Here is a 22,730-nt window from a genome sequence, read left to right on the forward strand (position 1 = left end):
TTTCCTTTCAAAGTTTTATTAAAGTTTAATGGAACAATTAATGTCTTTTAATTTTTTTGTTAACCTCAGTACAAAAATACAGTTGACGACTTGACAAAAATGGCTCCACAGAGGGCTTGAAGGTTTCTGTTTCTATAACAGTAACAGGGAAAAGCATGCTTCCAGCTGGGGCTGAGTCCAAGCACACAGCCATTCTTGCACACACATGCGTGCAAACAGGGAAGCCCAAGCAGTAGAAGAGGATGGAAGTTTCGGGGATTCAGGAAGAAGCCCAAGATTATTCCCAGGAAAAAATGAGAAGAAACAGGCTGGTCTCCTTGGTGGGGTAAAATTACTGATTTACATTTAGGTTTGTTGTTTTAAATGATAAACTATTTCTGAAGTTTTACTATTGTAGAAAAGATGCTACTTGTCTCCTTTCACCGCCAAGGTGAATAAAGCTGGAGGAAATGGAAAAAGATTCAAATACTGAAGTGTGAGGAATAAACCTCCAAATGGCTCAAGTTTTGTGTCAAAAGTGTCATCCTTTACATTCAATGACAAACAGACATCTAAGAGGGTGCGGGAAAAGGAAGTCTGCCACACTCTGCTGGATCCAAAGCACGGAGACCAGTTTCTGTTAGCAGAAGTCTTCCACAGTGACAGCGCTCCTTCCCATGTAGGCAGGAGCAAGGTTTCCTGGTTGGTTTAATTGTTCTGAGTGATTTCTCAATGTTCCCTCCCCTGTTGCTTTCCTTCCAGAACACTAACTTTGATGAAAGAAGGGATATATTCATCTTACAACTCATCTTCAAGATGTTTCTCTCTGAAGGCATCACCAGTCAGCCTTTCCTGAGCTTCCTTCATCCCCTGAACAACTGTGAAATAAAGGTGGGGGTGGGGGGAGTATGAAGTAGGTTTTTAATATCCGACATTTGACAACTAACACAGATTTTTGTTATAGGAGAAATATGACAGGAGCACAGGATCTGGACTCGAGATCTAGTTCTGGATTTTAGGCCTGGAAAGTCATTTACCTCTTTGAATCTGTTTATAGCTTATCTATAAAATGAGCTAACACTACTTACTTCACACAGGATTATTATAAAAATTAAATAAATAATAAGAGCTTTATAATTTATGAAATACTACAAAAATATTACTAGTTACTATGGCTTACCATCCAGGATTAGGACTGAATCCCTGTCATAGACTACAGATGTTCACTTGACATTAAAGGAGTAGAAAACACCTTCCTACCATCCCCATCACATCATTTTGATGAATGCTGCATTTATTTCATGTGCTGTGGAAGTTACAGGCATGTGTGTGCATGTGCTAGAAGGGGGAGTGGTCTTCAATGAAGTAGGTAGTCATTTCTAGTATCACCTATACATAGAAGAAGGCAGGTTCTCAAAGAAAGAGTAGACTGGAAGGAGGGCCCTACATAGATGAGACATGAAACTTCGTGTTTATCTCAGGACATCTCTCTTGTAGATTTAACTTCAAGGAGAGCAGGTGTTTTGGTACAGGCTCTCTAATACAGTGACAGGCCAGGGGCTAGATTGAGCCAGAGTCTGTAAATCTCAGAAAGCAAGCCTGTAACCTCATAAGAGCCAGGAAGAATAGTTGGTTACATCCCTTTTGCTTTCCCTAAGCCTTTAGTAAAGCCAAGTTTGAATGTTCCAGTTTCATGTCAGCTGAGCCATGGGGGATTCTGGCAAAGGTTTTCTGTCCACATTTGGACTAATGTGTTAAAAGATGATGGCAGTGTGGAGATGGCAATGGTAAGTTCGATGAAATTCTAAAGGGAATGTGAATCTCAAGGTTCAAGAATTAAGGACCTAAAATCTAGCTGCCCTTCCCATAAGGGAAATTTCCAGCTTTTAGTGATCTGCATTTGGGTAAGGAAGATGACATTCTCCTTACCCATGGGAAGGAGATAACTTCTCCAGATCTTGTTCCTCTCCCTATTCTAAGAAATAAGAGTTCCAAGGGCTCAAAACAAAGTGATCAACAACAACAGCAACAGCATGGCAATGCTGAACACATGGCAACTTAGCAAACAACCCCCTCTTATAGATGACACAGGGGAACTTTGGAAGGAAAACAGGGGCAGTACGTAGCATGAATTCCATCTCTGCCTCTAGAATGATTGTGCTCAAGGATTAGAGAACAAGAAGGCATGACTGACATGATTTCAACCTTCCTTCACCTGTTTGTGCTGATGCTGTTCTCTTTGCCTGGAACATGCTTTTTGCATTCTTCTGCTGGCTAGGTCTCACTCTTCAAGATTCAATCCATTCACTGTGTCCTCCAGCAAGCCTTACGTACTCCATGCTGGGCTACACCTCCCACCCCTTGCTTTCATAGCTTGAAATGTCCTCATATCTGTCCATAGAGACAAATTCTTATCTTTCTAGGTCCAATTAGAGATTACGATCTATGAAACCTCTTAGACTTGATCGGCTAACAGCATTCCCCCTCCTCTGAATTCTTACAGAAGAGTGGCATTAGTGCCGTGGGAAAAAACTTAAGTTCTGGACTGAAATCCTGGCTGTGACTTAATTGTGAGACCACAGGCAAATGACTATCTCTGTAAGCCTCAATTCTTATTTCCTGTGGTTCAGTTAGCTCCAAACTAGATTTAAGCAGCCAGGGATAGGGCTCAGTCTCATCTTTCTCCTATATTCTATACAGATCCTAGCCAAAAGCTGGTCATGCAGGAGACGCTGAGCTAACATGCTGAATCGAGTCTCCTACCATAGAGCTAGTTAAATTTAGCAGCAATTCTCCTCCTCTCTCTCAACATAACATACCTTGTTCAGCACTGACGTAGAAATACTTGTAGCTGGGGTTTCCATTCTCATTGATGATTTCAGGATGCACCTTGCCACTGGGATCTATTATAGACATAATGCCACAAGGATTGCAGTAATTATAACGGAGAGGTGTTTCAAATGCTATATAGTATATTAGGCCTTCTAGGAAACAATACTTGCCCATCTTTGCAGCCCATTATCTCACCACTCTACCCCTTGTGTTTTATGTTGTAATCACAATGAATTCCTTGCAGCTCCCTGAAGTCAAGTCCCCCATGCCTTGGCATATGCTGTTCTCTTTTCCTGGCATGTTTCTTTTCTGCTTGATGATGGGGGGATTCTGCATTTCTATTGTCTCCCCCACAGAATCCAGCAGAATGCTGAGCAAAGATTAGATGGTCATTAAATTTAGTATCTTTTATAAGTTGTTTGTGGAAAGACATTTGTTAAGTTATAGTATTCCACTGCCTCAGTTGCACTATGAAGTCAAGGGTAGGAACTATGGCTTCTCTCTGTCCCTGTAGTGCCTAGCACAGGGCTTGACATGTGGCTGATACCTGAATGAATGAATGGATGCTCAGTACTCTGTCATTGCTCACAAAAACAGTTAGTTAAAAAAAAAAATTTTCCTTCCAATTTGAAGTTCTAGCATTTAGAACTCCCCTACTCTCTTGAAACTGGTTTTTGTTTGTTTTTGTTTTTAGCCATCCTACTACAATTTCACTAGATGGAGTAAGTGCCTTGACTCCTTTACCTCTCCTTCCACATCACAGATCCCCAGATTAAGGTCTTTCACCTTACCCAGAAAAAGGATTCGTGGAATATAACCCCCATCAGGGCTGAAATCTTCATCCTTGGGCTCTTCTTCATCCTATTAAGTATAAATCTTAAGTCAGATCATGCATGTCCTTTCTTTCTTCAAAACCTTTCAGTGGCTTCCCCTTTCACTGAGGGTAAAACCCCAAGTCCTTGCATTGGCCTAAGAGGCCCTACATAATCTGCCACCTGGGCACTTCTCTAACTTTATGTCCTTCTACCCCTTGTTCAGTCTTTTTCAACCATGCTAACCTCCTTGTTGTCAAGGCATTAAGCCAGGCATGCACCTCACTCAGGCCTTTGTACTTACTCTTACCCTCTGCCAGGACATGCTTTCTCCATTATCCACAAGGCTCACTCCTTTTGTTTCAAATCTTTGCCCAAATGTCACCTTCTTTTCTATCTATTTAAAATTGCGAAGTATCCCCTCCATCCCTCATTTTAAGCCGTAGCATTTACTGCCATCTGACATATTTTGTTTCACCTGTCCTACCATATTCAATTCCCCATATATAATTTCAATGAGGGCATAAAGGATACCTAATGAAGAAACTGGAACGTTGTACATACAAGCCCAGCACAGACAAGGTGCTCAACTGAATCACATTTTGCAGAGATCTGTGTCCTGCATGTGTTACTATACCTTTAGTTCAGCAATACAAAGATGTAAGACATGTCATAATTATAGACTAAGACTGAAGGACCTTACAATGTGGTCTTCTTAGCTAACCTCTCCTCCCCTTCCTCCCACAAGTGGAGGCTGGATGGCCTTTTACACCTGACACAAGCTTTACTATTAGAAGTGAAGAGGAAAACACATGCATACAGGATGCCTGCTCTGCTAAATATGATTTTACACCATTAATGACATTAATTCTAAAACAGCAAAGACTTAAAATCATAGCAGAAAGGAGAAACCCCCAAAGTCTTACCTCAAGATTCACCATTACGAAATTATGGGAAAGTTCTGAAATTTCTGTAGATTCTGCAAATTTGGGCTTTAAAGCTAGGAGGGAAAAAAAGAGTTTGAAATATAAGAAAACATCATTTTCATATCCAAACCCTAATTTGCAGAGTTGATTCAAATAACTGAACTCTTTTTTGTTTTAAACTCCTAAGAACCAGAAATCAGGACACCTGAATTCTGGCTGTGTTTCTGCTACTTACTCACACAGGTAGGTCACCTGGAGTGAATGACTTTATTTCTCTGAAACTTTTACTTCATTTATAAAATATAGATAATGGCATATAAATGAAAAAATTATTTCTATTTACTTTTTATAGCCACATGTCAGTAACTTCTATTGAAATAACAGAAAACACAGTTAACATTACCGTGTGTATGTTATATATACATATATATATATATTACACTATTCGCACTAATTTTCTACTCCTTTTCCAACTAGGATTCTGCTGAGTGTAGCATACCAAACAAAAGGAAAAACCTGACCGGGAAGTGGCAAGATGGCAAAGTAGAAAGAATAGGTGCCACAAATAACATTGGGTTCTAAATTTCATTCCCACCTCCTCCAGAAAGACTTCCCTAAGCACTTCTCATGTTTCTGTACACTTCAGCTTCCTGTATTTACTGTCTATACAACTACTATAGCACTAATCCTATACTCTCCCTAACCATATCTCAATTGCTTTACTCTCCAACCCCTTGCAAAGGTAACTGCAAACTTCTTGAGGGCAGGTAATCTATGTCATATATATTTCTTTGGTATTCCTTAGAGCAATCAGTACTGCTGGGAAAAGTCTGTGCCAATGTTTTTTATTTATTTTTTTAAAATGTTTATTTCTGACAGAGAGAGACAGACAGACAGCATGAGCAAGGGAGGGGCAGAGACAGAGAATCCGAAGCAGGCTCCAGATCTGAGCTGTCAGTACAGAGCCTGATGTGGGGCTCAAACTCATGAACCGTGAAATCATGACCTGAGCTGAAGTCAGACACTTAACTGACTGAGCCACCCAGGTACCCCTGTGCTAATTTTTTTAATTAAATGTTAATATTTAAGAACACATTTGAGGTTTGATTATTTGTACTTACCTTTGCAAGCTCCACACCAGGACTTATGGATGATCACCATTAGGGGCAAGCCACTTGAAAAGAAAACAAAGGAATTATAATCTAGTAATTCCACTTCTTTAAGTCTATCCTAATAAAATGACCATATATAAAGACAAAGATTAATGTATAAAGACGTTCAGGTAGTACGATTTGGATTAAGAAAATTTTTAGGCAACATAAATATTCAATAATAGATTATAACAAAATTATTGGTAAGTTCTGACATTCCTATAAATTCTGCAAATTTGGGCTTTAAAGCTAGGGAGAAAAGACTGTAGAAGAAACATCAAATTACAGTATTTCTAAATGTTATGGTTATATAATCATTGAAAATGTTAAAATTTTTCATTGGTACATCAAATTAAACAGAATGGGGCGCCTGGCTGGCTCAGTCAGTAGATCATGTGACTCCTGATCTCAGGATCATGAATTTAAACGCGTTGGGTGAAGAGCTTATTTTAAAAAAAACAAAAAAACAAAAAACTAGAATATAAAATTATCATCTACAGTTTGGATTTAATTGTACAACTATGTACAGAGGAAAGACCCTAAAATGAAATGAAATATACCAAAACATAACAGTTATCCCTAGATAATGGGATTGTGGATTTTACTATAATTTTTCCGTATTTTCCATTTTTTCTACAATTAAATGTAATCTTTATAATCAGGGAGGAAAAAACTTTTTCTTTTTTAAAATGATGAGCAACATCATCCACCTGAACCAGTCTTGGCCAAATGAAGTCCTTAAGCTCTCAAGGCTTAAATGCCAACTTGTAGGAAAGTCCTGTGTAAGCAGCCATGGCTTTCTGAATCATACAACCCCTGTAACACCACACTACATAATACAATCATTGCATTTACTATATTTACTCTATTACTTACCCATCTCCCTGCAATAGACTCGGGAGTTCCCTAAAGCAAAGAACTCAGCTCTCCCTACATGCCTTACATGTGGCACATAGAATATTATTGATATTATTGAATATATTGATAAATGCATAGCATTTACTATGTACTAGACACTATTCTAAATACACATAATTAATTGTCAAATGAATTATTCAGTACATTAGAGGCCTACTACAAATCCGGGGTGGATTTGTACCTCTAGTAGTCGTAAAAACCGAATAAGCAGGAAAAACTTATGTGAGAAGTGGGATCTAAGTAACCATAATAATAATAATAATAATAATAACCAACATATGCTACCCATTTATTATACATTGTGCTATGTGCTTTACAGGCATTATCTCATTTAAATCCTCACAACAATCCTAATGTATATACTACTAACGTTCTCATAATAGAAACAAGAAAACTGAGACTCCCAAGAGATTAAATATTTGGCCACATAAAATCTAGGTTCTGTCATTTATGACCTAATTCATTAAGTCTGACTCTAAAACCAATGTTCTTTCTGACCATTACTGTCTACTTCAATTTAGAATCACAATCCACAACCAATAACTAACTTTGAATCTGAGAACAGAGGTTGGAAAAGGCGTTAGAACTTGCCTAGTCCAAACCTTCCTTTCACACAGGAATTCTAATATATATCATCTAATATAGCATATGTAACTATAATACATCCACTATATCAAATATAACAAAAGGTGGTCCAGACTGCCTAATGAGCAAGAAACCCACCACCAAGGTAGCCCAACCTTTCGATAGCTCCATGCACTTACAGAGCAGTTTGGAATGCCTTGCTCCCTCCTCCCTCTCTAGTAAACTCTTATTTATCCTTCTAGAGCAGAGATCAGCAAATCTCTGCAGACCTGATCCAGGCCACTGCCTGCTTCTGTAGAGCTGTAAGATACAAACTATTTTTTTTTTTTCATTTTTAAATGGTTGAAAACAAATCTAAAAATAGTCCCCCTTGTGATATGTGAAAATTAAATACAATACACATTTTGGTGTAGTTTTATTCAAGCACACTTATACTGAGGTGCCTGGCTGGCTCAGCTGTAATAGTATGCAACTCATGGTCTCAGGGTCATGAGTTGGAGCCCCGCTTGGGTGTAGAAATCACTTAAATAAACACAAACACACACACATACGTACTCATATTCAGTTGTATACTTATTGTATATGGTTGCTTTTGTGCTAAAATGTGCTACAGCTAATAAGCTACAACAGAGACCCTATGGCCCACAAGGCTAAAACATTTACTATTTGATGCTTTGCTGACACATGTTCTACAGTAACAGCTCAAATATTAACCCCTCTACAAGCCTTCCCAAAACTACCTTCTCTCAACAGCTAATTAGTCCTTTCCTCTTCTGGGGCCCCAAACCATTCTGTCATTATCCTGTAAACACCGACATTTTTACACCATAATCATGTTTACTTGTATTTCTCACCAAACTATTAATTTCTCAAGAGCAAAGACAGTATCTAATTCATCTTTGAAAATCACAAGTGCTGATTTTTATTTAATAAAATCAGTGAAAGAATGAAAAAGCTTAAAGTGATATTTGCCTTGAAATAAAGAATGAAGCACAACACTTATGCAAGTTGTCATCATCACTCTAGGTTAGACCAAATATCCAGTCTCTCATCAAGCACTGTCAAAGTACTATTTTGGTCAAAGGCATAACAGTGATACATGTGTCTCTAAATGTTACATTAAGTAAATTACATGAAGAACATTAAGTTACACGAAGCAAAAGAGATTCCAACAGACTTTCTTCTAAAAGATTTTATTAGACGTAAACTCTAATAGTTATGTCTTTTGCTTCCACTAGAACCAAAGCTTCCCAAGGACAGAAACCAGTGGATTTATCAGTGACCCCTGGCCCCAGGACAGACTAGCAAAAAGTAGACACAGTACTTTAAAAACTGGTATGAAAGAAAGGCCAGTGCAGATGCAGAACTGTCTCATCTTCAGTTTCCACTCACAATTGTTTAAAAAAAAATTCATCCATCCAGTCTGCTCTCCTACAATTCAGATGGGGGAAATCCTGGGTGTGTGACACCACAGGTAGAACCCAATCTAAACAAATCCTGTCCACCTGAGCTCTGTCCTGGAGAAAATTGCCAAGATCCTCCAAGCCAGTTCTCCATTTTCTCTAGTCTCAATTTATGCTGTAGCTCAAGGCCTGTCACAACAGAGGCACTCAGAGGAAAACGTGAGTAAAATCAGTCACAACAGCTGTAGTACGACACATCAACATGCTCTGTAGACCTTCAGATTACTTTATCAAGAAACACAGAGAGCAGTGGAGGTTAGACAAGGAGCCAGGGCTTTCCCCCCACACCTCCTCTGTTTAGTGCAGGCTCTGGCTCAGATACTGCAGAAACATGTTGGCCAGCTGAGGCAGGTTCTCATTGTTGGGATGCATTTTGGTGTAGGAAATAAACTGGCGACGGAGGCGACTCAGTTCTGCCATGGTCAAAGGCCGGGTAAACTGCAGGTGCTCCGTGGTGCCAGGAAGCTTAAGCAAGTCTCCAGGGACCGCGCGCTTCTGAGCTTCCATCAGTCCTGCCAACACCTGGCTGGTGACCTGATCCAACTGGTGCAGAAAGCTGCCGGAGGCAAGGGGCTGGGACTGTGTAGACTGATGGGGTGGGGGAGCCTGGTTCTCAAACAAGGCAGCCCGTATCTCTGCCAGGGGTAATGGCTCCTCTAAGCCCACCAAGGTGAACAGGGGTCGGTCCCAGCGGTTCCGAGAGTCGGGAGCCTCAAAGCGCAGCGTTAGGGCCTCCATAAGTTCAGGAGAGTAAAAGGTACTGACCATACGCTTTTCACATGTATCAAATTCTGAAGTCACAGGAGCTGGAAGATCTGGCACCCCGGTTTCCTCCGGCTCCAGTTCCTTAGGTACAACTGCTTGGGTTCTCCCGCTTGCTACAGAGTCCACTGCTTGTGGTTCCCTGAGGACAGGAGTGCCCACCGCCAGAGGTCTCCCTCTTTCCTCAGTGCGCGGCCTCCAACTCACACTGAGGTTCAGGCCTCGGTGGTCCACCGCATCAGCCACCCGAGGTCCCCCGCTCAGACCGCCCGGCCGTACGCAATATACCAGACAGAGCGGAGTGCGCGCCGCCCGCGCCAGGCAGTAGAGCTCGTAGCGGAAGCCCTTGATGTAGTTAAGCGAGTCGAGGATGACTACATCGTGGCGACTGAGGCGCCGCTCCACTGCGGCTCGCAAGGCCCCGCGCAACGCCTTCTCACGGGCCGAATCGCCATACACCGTCGCGTCCTCCGTACCCAGCACCAACGCGTCATCCACTACGTACACCGCGCGACCATCGGCCGCTAACGCCCCACGGAGCTCCTCCGCCCGCCGGCTCTTGCCGCTGTATGGCAGCCCGCAAAACACTACGAGCGGCATCCTTACGGGACGCGGCCATGTGCAACCGGGTAGCGTCACTTCCGGGTTGCTGAACTCTCCGGCGCAAACCGGAAGGGCAAAGTGCACTTCCTGTCCCTCTCTACTCTTAAAGGACTTATTGTTGCTGTGGAAACATGATATCTACCCCAACTAAACCCAGGATCTGCTCTCAGAAAAAAGATGGAAATAAGAATGACATCAGTTATTTATGTCAAATAAGCCTCAAGAGAAAGTGATCTGCCAAAGACTGCCCAACCGTTTATAATAGGGCCCTAATGAGCATTAAACATTGCAAAGCAGTCAGCACCATATTTATCATACAAAGACCATTCACAAATGCTAGTTCCCCTTCTTTCCTTACACCCAGTGATTCTCAGTAACTGTTTACTCAATAACCATTTCAATCATTCAACTTCTTCATGATTGGGAATTCTGATGAACATAAAACAGTTTCCCCATAGAAGTCTGAATGGGAAAAATAAAGCACCTTACATGGATAGAATACGTTGTTGGGATATAAAAGTATAAAAGAGAAAAAACAACATACCCCCCAAAGTCACTTAAGACTTTATCTAGGAACAGTCATTTGATTTAGAACTTGAAAAACTGGGGCGCCTGGGTGGCTCAGTCTGTAAAGCTGGGGACTTCAGCTCAGCTCACCATCTCCCAGTCTGAGTTCCAGCCCAGGGTGGGGCTCTGTGCTGACACGTCAGAGCCTGGAGCCTGCTTCGGATTCTCCCTGTCTCTGCCTCTCCCCTGCTCACGTTCTGTTTCTCTCTCTCTCTCTCTCTCTCTCTCTGTCAACAATAAATAAACATTAAAAAATTAAAAAAAGAAAAAAAGAACTTAAGAAACTAACATAAATTTTTCTCCTGGGTAAGGTTGCTTGATAATATACAGGATGCCTAGTTCAATTTGAATTTCAGATAAGCAACATGTTTTTAATATGTCTCAAATATTGAATGGGCCATATTTAAAATTACTTACAATTTACCCGAAATTCAAATTGAACTGGGCATCCTTATTTTTATTTGCTAAATCTAGCAACCCTATTCTACAGAATGTGTAAGACTCAAAGTCATTAAGCTGTAGGGTCTGTTCTAGCAAAAGCAAGCACTATACAGTTGACCCTTGAAAAACAGGGGTTTGGATTGCACAGGTACACTTATAATGCAGATTTTTTACAGTACAGTACTATAAATGTATTTTCTCTTCCTTATAACTTTCTTAATATTTTCTTTTCTCTAGCTTACTTTGTTGTAAGAATACAATATGCAATACATATAACATACAAAATATGTTAATGGACTATTTATGTTATCAGTGAGGCTTCCAGTCAACAGTAGATTATTAGTAGTTAAGTTTTTGGGGAGTCAAAAGTTATATGCAGATTTTGACTAAGCAGGTGGTCAGCATCCCTAAGCCCCCATCCCAGCATTGTTTAGGGTCAATTATAATTTTGTAGGTGCAGAAGCATGAGAGTTTCTGTGCAAGTATGTGTGTGTATAAAGTAGATGCACAGGGGTGCCTGGGTGGCTCAGTTGGTTAAGTGTCCAACTCTTAATTTCGGCTCAGATCATTATCTCACAGTTCATGAGTTTGAGCCCCATGTCAGGCTTTGCACTGACAGCGCGGAACCTGCTTGGTATTCTCTCTCTCCCTTTCTCTCCAACCCTCCCCTGCTCATGCTTGCTCTTTCTCTCTCTCTCTCAAAATAAACATTAAAACATTTTTTTAATAAAGTAGATGCACATATTTTGGGTCTTTGTATCTCTCCAGTACAGTACAATAGAGAACATTCAAGTATTGGCTTTATCGCTTACTAGCTGTGTAATCAATTGACAAATTATTTAATCATTCTGTGTCTCAATTCCTCTCCCATACAATAACAACAGTTCTTATTAGGTTATGAAGATTAAATAAATTAATGTATGTAAAGCACTTAGATCAGTGTTTAGCCTTCCCTCCCCTGCTCTGCCTTTTCTTCTCCTTTGCATCAGTTATTTGCATCAGTGCATAGACTAAACCTAACTGAAACTCGAGACTATTCAACTTGAGACTGTAAGGCAGTGTGGTTTACTGGTGGAGTGCAGGCTCTAATGCCATAGTGCCTGGGTCTGAATCTTGGCTCCACCGCTTACTAGCTATGTGATCTTGAGGAAGTTACTTAACTGCTCTGTGCCTTAGTTTTCTCATCTCTAAAATGAAGGTAACAGCATTAGCCACCTCAAAAGAATTCTTGTGAGAATTAAATGAGTTAATTCACATAATTCAGTGTCTGGTGCATACTAAGCACTTATTAAATGTTAACTAGTAGTGCTTTTTTTTATATATATTTGGTTATTTTTTGAGAGAGAGAGAGAGAGAGAGAGCGAGCGAGCAGGGGAGGGGCAGAAAGAGAGAGGGAGAAATCCCAAGCGGGCTCCGCAATGTCAGCACAGAGCCTGATGTGGGGCTTAATCCCAGGAACTGTGAGATCATGACCTGAGGTGAAACCAAGAGTCCGATGCTCAACCAACTATGCCACCCAGGCACCTCGACTAGTATTGTTGTTGTTGTTATCATCAGGCAACTCCCCAGTTTTGGCTCTGTTTTGGCATAATCCTTCACCTGAAATTAATGTTAAGCTGATGGCTGGAAAGTGTTTTACCACCATAAATAACCTGCTGAATGTATTTTATTTTTACAGCAATCTCTAGGTCCAATGTGGGATTGTACTTGTGACACCAAGATCAAGAGTTGCATGCTCTATCTGATGAGCCAGCCAGGCGCCCCTTCCACCATAGAAAACCTAAAACCATATCTTGTACCTTGCAGCTGCTTCCTTCTTCCCATCTTCTAGTGTCCTCCAATGAATGTGATCTCCAAAACCTGGAAGGAAAGAGCCTTATAAACATTCACCCGTGAATAAAGGCAAAGACCCAAAAAAAGAAATGTGGCATGTTCACAAGGTAGCCATAAAAAAGTTTTCCTCTGTCAAGAACATGGTGTTCAAGTCTCAGCTCTACCACTTTCTAGGTGTATGGGACCATGAATGGTCCCATACCTCAAGCCTCAGTTTACTTTCATATATATAAAACAGAGAAAACATGACCTAATTCATAATTTTTAAGAACAGCAAATAATGGTTGTGAAATTCTTTAACATTGAGTATGCAAATAACACTATAAGCATGAATGAGAACTTTCCACAGAGTAAACACAAAATAGGTCATAACAAATCATTACTAGCTGGAGACAATACAGGAACATAGATTTAGGGTCAGAAATACAAGGGTATGGGATGCCTGGGTGGCTCAGGTCATGATCTCATGGTTTGTGGGTTCGAGTCCTGCCTCGGGCTCTGTGCTGGAGCCTCCTTTGGATTCTGTATCTCCCTCTCTCTCTGCCCCTCCCCTACTCATGCGCTCTCTCTCTCTCTCTCTCTCTCAAAAATAAACAAACGTTAAAAAAAATACAAGGATATGTAACTCCACTTCCTATTAAATGTGTGAATTTTGTAAATGTAGTGAACTCTCCAAGTCCCAATTTATTCATCTTTAAAATCAAGATAATAATACCTACCTCCAAGTGTTGGTGTAAAGATTAAATGAGATAATGTATCCAAAGCTACTCTTATTATTCCCCTAACTTCCACCAAAATCATACCTCTGTTATGTCAAAACCTTTCAGAGGCTCTCCAATTACCTAAAAAGAAAGGTCAAACTCTGGTAGCAGGGCTTACAAAGCCTTTCAAAATATGGCACCTGCCCATCTCCCCAGGCTCATTTTCCACACTTTTTCTAAAATCCTCTACACAAAACTATTTTCATTTCCTTAAACTCGGCATGTACTGTCTCCCCTCCAGCCGTCATAATTACTGCCTCCTCTGCCTTTCCTTCCATCCTCACTTCCAATTTATTCTTCAAATACAAACCCAGAGGGCATCATTACATCTGATAAATCTTCCCTGACTCCCAAAGCAGCCTATTCTTGCTCCATCACAGCATTTCCCAGGCTGAACTATAAATGTTTATGTGCCTGTCTCCCTCACACTAAAGGGAACTACCTTAGGGCTGAGATCATATCTGTCTTATTCCCTCCTGTTTCTCCAGCATTGAGCATTATACATGGCCATAGTAAGTGCTCCATAAAATATTTTTTGAGTAAATGAATCTTATTTAGGCCATATCATGTAAATGACTTAGTTTTATTACCTGAAAAATGTTGAGTGATCACAGTAATACTGTCATTCATTGGCCCCTTTATATGTGCTCATGTTAACTACACGTTATCTCATCTAAATTTGGCCTTGGGGTGCCTGGGTGGCTCCGTGGGTTAAGCATCCGACTTTGCCTCAGGTCATGATCTCAGTTTGTGGGTCCGAGCCCTACATTGGGCTCTGTGCTGACAGCTCAGAGCCTGGAGCCTGCTTCAGATTCTGTGTCTTCCTCTCTCTCTGCCCCTCCCCCAATCATGCTCTGTTTCTACCTCAAAAATAAATACATAAAATTTTTTTTTTTAATTTGGCCTTAACAATAACCCTCTCTATATTTCCCTAAACTTCTGTTTTCTCATCAGTAAAATAGGTAAAATAATAGCTGTATCTCATAAGATTGCTACTGGATATTACATAAGAAATAAGAATATATAGTACCTTAGCACACTGCTTAGCATTTATAAATGATCAGTAAATAGCAGCTTTTGTTATGCTTTTCATTTGAGACTTCTAAGGCTCTGAGAAGTTACATAACCTGTACCAGGTCACATAGCTGGTAAATGGCCAAGCTGGGATTTAAACTTCAATTCTATGACTTTTCAGTTATGATACTATCTTGCAGACCTTCCTTTCCCAGAAGAAATTCAAATTTCCATCAGTGTTACCACAGGGAAATAAACAGTTCATCTAGATTAGTGCACAGAGGCAGTATCCCAACTAATCATCATCATTTTTCATTTCCAACAGTGTGGGTTGCTAGCCAAGAGAAATATGTCACTTGCCTAGGGCCCAAAAGTCTAATCCTGAAGAGTTAATGATTAAGTGAGAGTGAAACTGGGAGAAATGGAAGGTGCCTAATGTGACTAATCACCATCATTCTACCTGTCAATACCTAAACTCAGGCAACTTAATCCTGCCTTGGCGGGACTGCCCAAGTAGACAGTTTGGGGCGGTATCCACCTACAAAATAATAAAATCCCAGATAAAACAGACTTTCAAAATGTACTCACTGGGCTAAAGTAAGCTAAAACCAGATAGTGAGCAACAAATAAAAGGGAAAGCTGACCTGAAAGCAAATGTCTATTACAATAGAGCAAAATGGAGATAAATCTGAGATTCCATATTTAAACAATTAAAAAAAAGACTGAAATGATAATACCCCTAGTTTTCCAGATAAGTCAAATTTCAAACCTTTCTAGAGGAAAGTACTCCCCACGTTAGGCCTCCAGAATAGCCAAAGATGAACAGTTCACAATCATAGATTCCCCCAAACACATAAGAAAACAGGCCACCACAGGTAGGAATCAGCAGAGGCAACAAATAGATTTAGACCCCCTACGGACTTCAGATATTAGAATTATCAGCCATAGGACACAAAGATAACTACGTGTGAACATTTAAAGAAACAACACATGGAGGGTGCCTGGGTGGCTCAGTTGGTTAAACGCCCGAGTTGATTTTGGCTCAGGTCATGACCTCATGGTTTGTGCACTGTCAGTGCAGAGCCTGCTTGGGATTCTCTCTTTCCCTCTCTCTCTGCTCCTCCCCCACTCGCTCACTCTTTCTCTCTCAAAATAAACATTTTTTTAAATTAAAAACACATAAAGAAGTAATACATGGGATCACAAAAATGCATGCAACACATGAAATAAATAGGCAAATCTATAAAGGCACCTGGACTTCTAGAAATTAAATATATAGGGGCAGCTGGGTGGCTCAGTTGGTAGAACATTTGATCCTTGGTGTCGGGGTTGTGAGTTCAAGCCCTACCTTGGGCATAGAGCCTACTTAAAAAAAATAATGGTTGAAATATAATATCAATGGATATTCAGTGATAAAAAGAAATGAGCTAGTGAGCCACAAAACGACATGGAGGAACCTTAAATGCATATTGCTAAGTGAATGACGCCAATCTGAAAATGCTACATAATATATGATTCCAACTACATAACATTCTGGAAGAGGCAAAACTATGGAGATTATAAAAAGATCAGTGGTTGCCAGGGGTTCACGGGGGATGGAGGGATAAGTAGGTGGAACATAGAATTTTTATAGCAGTGAAACTATTCTGTACGATTCTGTAATGGCAGATATATGTTGTTATGAGTTAAATTGTGTCTACCCCACCAAATTGGTATGTTGAAGTCCTAAACCACAAAACCTGAGAATAGGACTGTATTTGGACAGAGTCTTTAAAGAGGTTAATTAAATTAAAATGAGGTCACTAGTATAGGTCCTAATCCATTATAACTGGTGTCCTTCTAAAAAGAGATTAGGACAGACACATATAAAAAAAAGAAAGACCATGTGAAGACACAGAAAGACAGCCATCTATAAGAAGAAACCAATCCTGCCAACCACTTGATGTTGAACTTCTAGCTTCCAGATTTGTAAGAAAATAAATTTTTGTTAATTTATTAATTAATTATTAATTTATTTCTACAAGTCTGTAGAATTTGTTATGGCACCTCTAGCAAATTAACATATATGTCATTATACACTTGTCAAAACCCAGAGACTATATAGCACAAATGTAAACCATGGACTTTAGTCAATGTATCAATACTGGCTCATCAATTGTAACAAATGAACAACATCAATGCAAGATGTTAATGATAGGGAAAACCCGGGGAGGGGGAAAGTGGAGGGGTGACAGCTGACATGGAACTCTATTTTCCACTCAAGTTTTCTACAGACCTTACACTGCTCAAAAAAATAAGTTCTATTAATTAAAAAAAATACAATGAGGGGCACCTGGGTGGCTCAGTTGGTCAAGCATCTGACTTTGGCTCAGGTCATGATCTCGTGATTTGTGAGTTCAAGCCCCGTGTCAGGCTCTGTGCTGACAACTCAGAGCTTGGAGATATTTTGAAGGGGTACCTGGCTGGCTCAGGCAGAAGAGTGAGTGACTCTTGATCTCAGGATTGTGAGTTTGAGCCCCATGTTGGATGTACAGATTACTAAAAAAATAAGTAAGTAAACTTTGTATTTTTTTTTTTTTCAACTTTTATTCATTTTTGGGACAGAGAGAGACAGAGCATGAACGGGGGAGGGGCAGAGAGAGAGGGAGACACAGAATCGGAAACAGGCTCCAGGCTCTGAGCCATCAGCCCAGAGCCCGACGCGGGGCTCGAACTCACGGACCGCGAGATCGTGACCTGGCTGAAGTCGGACGCCTAACCGACTGCGCCACCTAGGCGCCCCAGTAAACTTTGTATTTTTTAATAAATGTTAAATGTTTTTTAATTAAAAAATAAAAAAATTCAATGAATAGGTTAAAACAGCAAATTAGAGACCAGTGGAGAGATAAATCAGAAGTTATCCAGAATGCAGCATAGAGAGATAAGGGGATAGAAAATGTGAAGAAGAGGCCAAGAAATATTGAGAAGATTAATAGAGCTAGTATAAAAAGAATTGGAGTTTCAGAATGAAAAGATGAGAGAAAAGGATATATTTGAAAAGACAATATCACTGGGATAGGGCACTGGGTGACTGGGGAACAAAAATGGGAGGAAAAAATACCTTTTGAAATATCAAGCCATGTGAATGTATTACTACTTAAAATACATTTGCATCTTTCAAAAAGAAAAAGAAAGAAAGAATGGCTGAGAATTTTCAAGAACTTAGAGAAAACATGAATTTGCAGGTACACAAAGCACAATCTATAGCAACTGAGACAAATTACAAAATCAAAATACATACACTTACACCATAGTGAAACTGCAGAGCAGCAAAAATATTAAGATCTTTAAAGCATTTCAGAGACAAATGACATATTTCCTACAAAATATCAATAATTAGACTGACAGGAGCAAACTAGAAATCAGAAGAAAGCAGAATACCATCTTCAAAATACTGAAAAGGAAATATCCCTAAATTTAGAATTACATGCCTAGCAAAACTATCTTTCAAGAACGAGGGCAAGACAGACATCTTCTGAAAAACTAAGAAACTTTTCCACCATCACGTATTCACAACTCATTATTATTTCAATGAATAAATATTTACTATGTAGTATTACATAGTGGTTAAGAGAATGAACTCTGGACCTAGACTCCCTAGGTTGGAATCCTAGTTGCAGCTTACTAGCTGTGTGACTTAGGGCAAGTTTCTTACCCTCAGTTTCTTCACCTGTGGATAACCAAGGATTACAACAGTACTTACCTGTTAGGGTTGCTGTGAGGATTGAAAAAATGAATACGTTAAAGAACTCTGAACAGTGTCTGGGACTGGAGAATTGCTACAAGTACCCGCTATTAATATAATATGCAAGGAACTGTTCTAAGTACTTTATGAATATTGATCCTCATAATAACCCTAGAGGTAGGTACTCTTATTAATCCCATTTTACAGATGGGAAAACTGAGGCACAAAGTCTAAATAACTCCCAAGTTTATATCACTAATGAGTATCAGAGCTGGGATCTGAACCTAGGCAATCAAGGTCCAGACTCCCTGCTTTTAATCACTACACAGTGGTGTCCCTAAAACTAGAGGGAGGTAAGAACAAAGAGGGAACAAAGAGGAGGGAACAAACAATGCAGGGCCTGTTAGGCCACTGTAAAGACTCTAGCTTTTACTAGGCTCTTGGGTTTTGATCAGAGTAGTAACACAATGTGGTTTATGTTTTCACAGGATTGCTTTGGCTTCTATGCTGAAAACAAACTATAGGGGGTGTTATGAGTTGAACTGTATCCCTTAAAAAAAGATATGTTGGAGTCCTAACCCCCAGACTTGTGACCTTATTTGGAAATAGGGTCTTTACAAAGGTAATCAAGTTAAAATGAGGTCGGCGAGGTGGGCCCTAACCCAATGTGACTGGTCTCTATCTAAAAAGGGAAATGTGGACACAGATATGCATACAGGAAGAGCATAGCCATCTACAGATCCATCCCTCACTGTTCAGAAGGAACCAATCCTGCCGATTTCAAACTTCCAGCCTCCAGAACTGTGAGACAATAAATTTCTGTTGTTTAAGCCACTCAGTTTGTGGTACTTTGTTACTGCAGCCCTAGTAAACTAATATAGGGGGAAAAAGGAAAAGCAAATGAGACTAGTAAAGTGGCTATTGCAATAATCCAGGCAAACAATGATGATGGTTTGGACTAGCAGAGATGATAGAGGGTATAAGATACTACCGGATTCTGGATATATTTTGAAGGCAAAGTCAAAAGGATTTTGCTATGCATATGGGGTGAGAGAAGTTGAGGACAACTCTTAAGGTTTTTGGCTTGGGCAACTGGAAAAATGGAGTTGCCATTAACAGAACTGGGGAAGGGAGCAATTAGAGTGAGTTTTGGAAAGAAACATTAAGAGATTTGATTTGGGTATGTTCACTTTGAGATGCTTACTAGACATCTAAGTATAGATGCTGAATAAGCAACTAAATGTCTAAGGCTGAAATTCAAGGGACAGGTATCAGAATGTGGATGTTATTAAAGTCATGAGACTGAATAAGATCACCAAGGGAGTGAGTATAGATGGAGAGGGAGTCTAAGAGCCCTGGAGGACTCCTAGGTGAGGGGAGATAAAGAAGAACAAGACAAGGACAAGAGAAGGAACTGCCAAGTGAGACTGGCAGAAAACTAGCAGTGCATGGAGTCCTGGAATCCAAGTGTTTCCAAGATGTTTCAAGAAGGAAGGATGATCAACTGACTCCAATGTTCCTGTTAAATCAGAAATGACCTCAGCATTTAGCAACTGGAGAGCAATGCTGACCTTGATAAGATCAGTTTCAATTAGGCGAGTGGGATGAAAGCATGATTAGAGCAAGATCAAGATAGCCCAGGGGAAGAATCAGAGGAGTACCTACAACTCTTGCACAGAATTTTCCCATATGGGGGGTAATTGTTAGGGGGAGCAGTGAGTTGAGGAAGGGTTTTTATTCAATATGGAGGAAAGTATAGAGATGTTGAAAGCTGATAGAAATGATGTAATAAAGGGAGGACAATTGCTGATACAGGACAAGAAAGAGGAGTCAAAAATATCTAGAGGAGGTGAAAGGAGAAAGGAGTTAGTACTCCAATAGAGGGATCAGCTTTTGCTAGGAGCACAGATAGTTTATCCAGTAGGCAGGGGAGGAAGAATATATGGACACTGGTGCTAGAAGGTGGGTAGATATAGTGGTAACAATTTTTGAAAGGCCTCTTCCAATTGCTTCTATCTTCTGTTAAAGAGGAAACATGGTCACCAGCTGACAGCAAAGACTGTGGAGAAAGTATTGGAGATTTGAAGAGACAAAGGGAAATTAAAATAGTCCCCTAGGAGGGAAGAACCAGAGAAACTAAAAGAATAAGTGAAGGTCACATTTCAGGAAGAAAATGATTCCAGAAGAAAGCCTAGATACAAGGAATAGTGAACAAATAAACTGGGAAACATGTGGATAAATCTAAATATTATCTGTACAAAGAATGTTAGTGCTCAATTGGTAGAGTTAAAAAAAACAAAACAAACAAACAAACAAACAAAAAAAACACCGAACAACTGCTTATAAGTAAAGAGGAGGTGACTGAAGTTGAAATGTTCTAAGACCCCTTTCCATTGGACGGTTAAGATATTAATATTAGATTTCGTACGTATGTGAATAAAATTTCAAAAGTAATCACCAAAAGAAAAGAACTAGACTGTCAACTTCTACATTAATAAAGGAGACAAAACAAAATGAGAATAAGAAAATACTAAATCCCTAAAGTAAACAAGAAGAAAAAACAGTAGCAATGCAAACCAGATGACAGAAATAAGACCAGCTCTGGCAATAATCACCATAAATATAAGTGGACTACACTTGCCAGTTAAAGTTAAAAAATAGAAATTGTCAGATTTCACTTAAAAAAAAAAAAAAAAAAAACCTACCTCTATAACATTTAAAAGAGCACCTAAAACAGACAGACTTGAAAAAGTCTAAAGTAAGTTGATTGAAAAGTATGTGTCGGGCAAATGTCACCCAAAAGAAAGTCAAAGAAGCTAGATTAATATCAGGTAAAATTCAATTTCTCCGTAAACTGGGGCTACTAAGAAGCTAGCTGACACAGCTAAAGGTCATAGGAGGTTCTGGCTAAGAATAGAGACCCTGTGGCAGCACCATTCAATAGAACTTCCTGCAATGATGGAAATGTTCTAGATCTGCACTATTTAATATGGTAGCCACTAGCCACAAGTGGCTACTGAATACCTGAAATGTGGCTAATGCAACTGAAAAGATGAATTTTTTATTTTGATTAGTTTAAATTTAAGGGTGACATATGACTAGTACCACTGTATTGGGACAGCACAAACTTAAGAGATTAGTCCAATCCTTTAATACTAGGAAGGCCTAGAAAAAGGAAGAGGCTACCCAAAACCACAAAATCACAACCAGAATTTAGGTCTCCTGATTCCTAATTAACATGCTTTTCCAGTATCCCAACATGTGCCAACCTGCCTTACTGCATCATCCCTAAGAGTCAGTCTAGAGGTATTATTTGAAACAATTCACTACATGTACAAAATTGCTTTGGAAATTTGTATTAAAAAGTACATTGGAGGGCCTCGTGGGTGGCTCAGTTGGTTAAGCATCCAACTTTGGCTCAGGTTATGGTCTCGCGGCTTGGGGGTTCAAGCCCCACATCAGGCTCTCTGCTCTCAGTGCGGAGCCTGCTTCGGATCCTCTGTCCCCCTCTCTCTCTGCCCCTCTCCTGCTCGCACACGCACATTCTCCCTCTCTCAAAAATAAATACACTTAAAAAAAAAAAGTACATTGGAGGGGCACCTGGCTGGCTCAGCTGGTAGAGCATGCACCTCTTAATTGTGGGTTCTAAGTTCAAGCCCCAAGTTGGGTATAGAGAGGACTTAAAAATAAAATTGTTGGGGCGCCTGGGTGGCTCAGTTAAGCGGCCGACTTCGGCTCAGGTCATGATCTCGCGGTCCGTGAGTTCGAGCCCTGCGTCGGGCTCTGTGCTGACAGCTCAGAGCCTGGAGCCTGTGTCTCCCTCTCTCTGACCCTCCCCCGTTCATGCTCTGTCTCTCTCTGTCTCAAAAATAAATAAACGTTAAAAAAAAAAATTAAAAAAAAAAAAGTAAAATAAAATTGTTAAAAAATAAAAATAAAAAGTACACTGGAATTTTTCATAAGAGTCATAATCACCACCATCATTTTCTGAATGCTTACTTTGTGATGATCACAATAATACAATGATAACAACAATATTAATAATGACTAATACTCACATGGCATTCATTGTATGTCAGGTCTTGTTTTCTATACTTTTATACATATTAACTTATCTTCACAATAAACTTACAAGGTAGAAACTCTAATTATCCCCATTTTACAGATATGGAAGCTGAAGTCAAACACCTTGCCCAAGGTTGCACTGCCAGTAAATGACAGAACTGGGATTAGAACTTAGGTGGCCAACTTCTAGAGTCTGTATTTTAACCACACACTATACTGCCTTTCCAGCAAAGATTAAATGAACAAATGAATGAAAGAATACAGTCTCACCAAAGGAGAATGAAAACACTGACT

General features: G+C 39.9%; 2 protein-coding genes across 2 annotated transcripts in view; both read right to left on the minus strand.

Annotated features, from left to right (window-relative positions):
* TXNDC12 (thioredoxin domain containing 12) overlaps positions 1 to 22,730 on the minus strand; it is a 27,280-nt gene continuing 4,550 nt past the window's right edge. Inside the window, exons 2-7 of the mRNA XM_045477371.1 lie at positions 12,839 to 12,899; positions 5,671 to 5,723; positions 4,550 to 4,623; positions 3,603 to 3,672; positions 2,799 to 2,882; positions 1 to 857 (exon numbers count right to left, since the gene is read on the minus strand). Coding sequence (XP_045333327.1) covers positions 778 to 857; positions 2,799 to 2,882; positions 3,603 to 3,672; positions 4,550 to 4,623; positions 5,671 to 5,723; positions 12,839 to 12,899 — 422 coding nt within the window. The 3' untranslated portion in view covers positions 1 to 777. The remainder of the gene's footprint in view (positions 858 to 2,798; positions 2,883 to 3,602; positions 3,673 to 4,549; positions 4,624 to 5,670; positions 5,724 to 12,838; positions 12,900 to 22,730) is intronic.
* KTI12 (KTI12 chromatin associated homolog) lies at positions 8,606 to 10,684 on the minus strand. Its single transcript, XM_045477370.1, has one exon. The coding sequence runs from the start codon at positions 10,026 to 10,028 to the stop codon at positions 8,964 to 8,966; it is 1,065 nt and encodes a 354-aa protein (XP_045333326.1). The 5' UTR covers positions 10,029 to 10,684; the 3' UTR covers positions 8,606 to 8,963.

The sequence above is a fragment of the Leopardus geoffroyi genome, chromosome C1 (assembly GCF_018350155.1).
Source record: "Leopardus geoffroyi isolate Oge1 chromosome C1, O.geoffroyi_Oge1_pat1.0, whole genome shotgun sequence".
NCBI lineage: Eukaryota > Metazoa > Chordata > Mammalia > Carnivora > Felidae > Leopardus > Leopardus geoffroyi.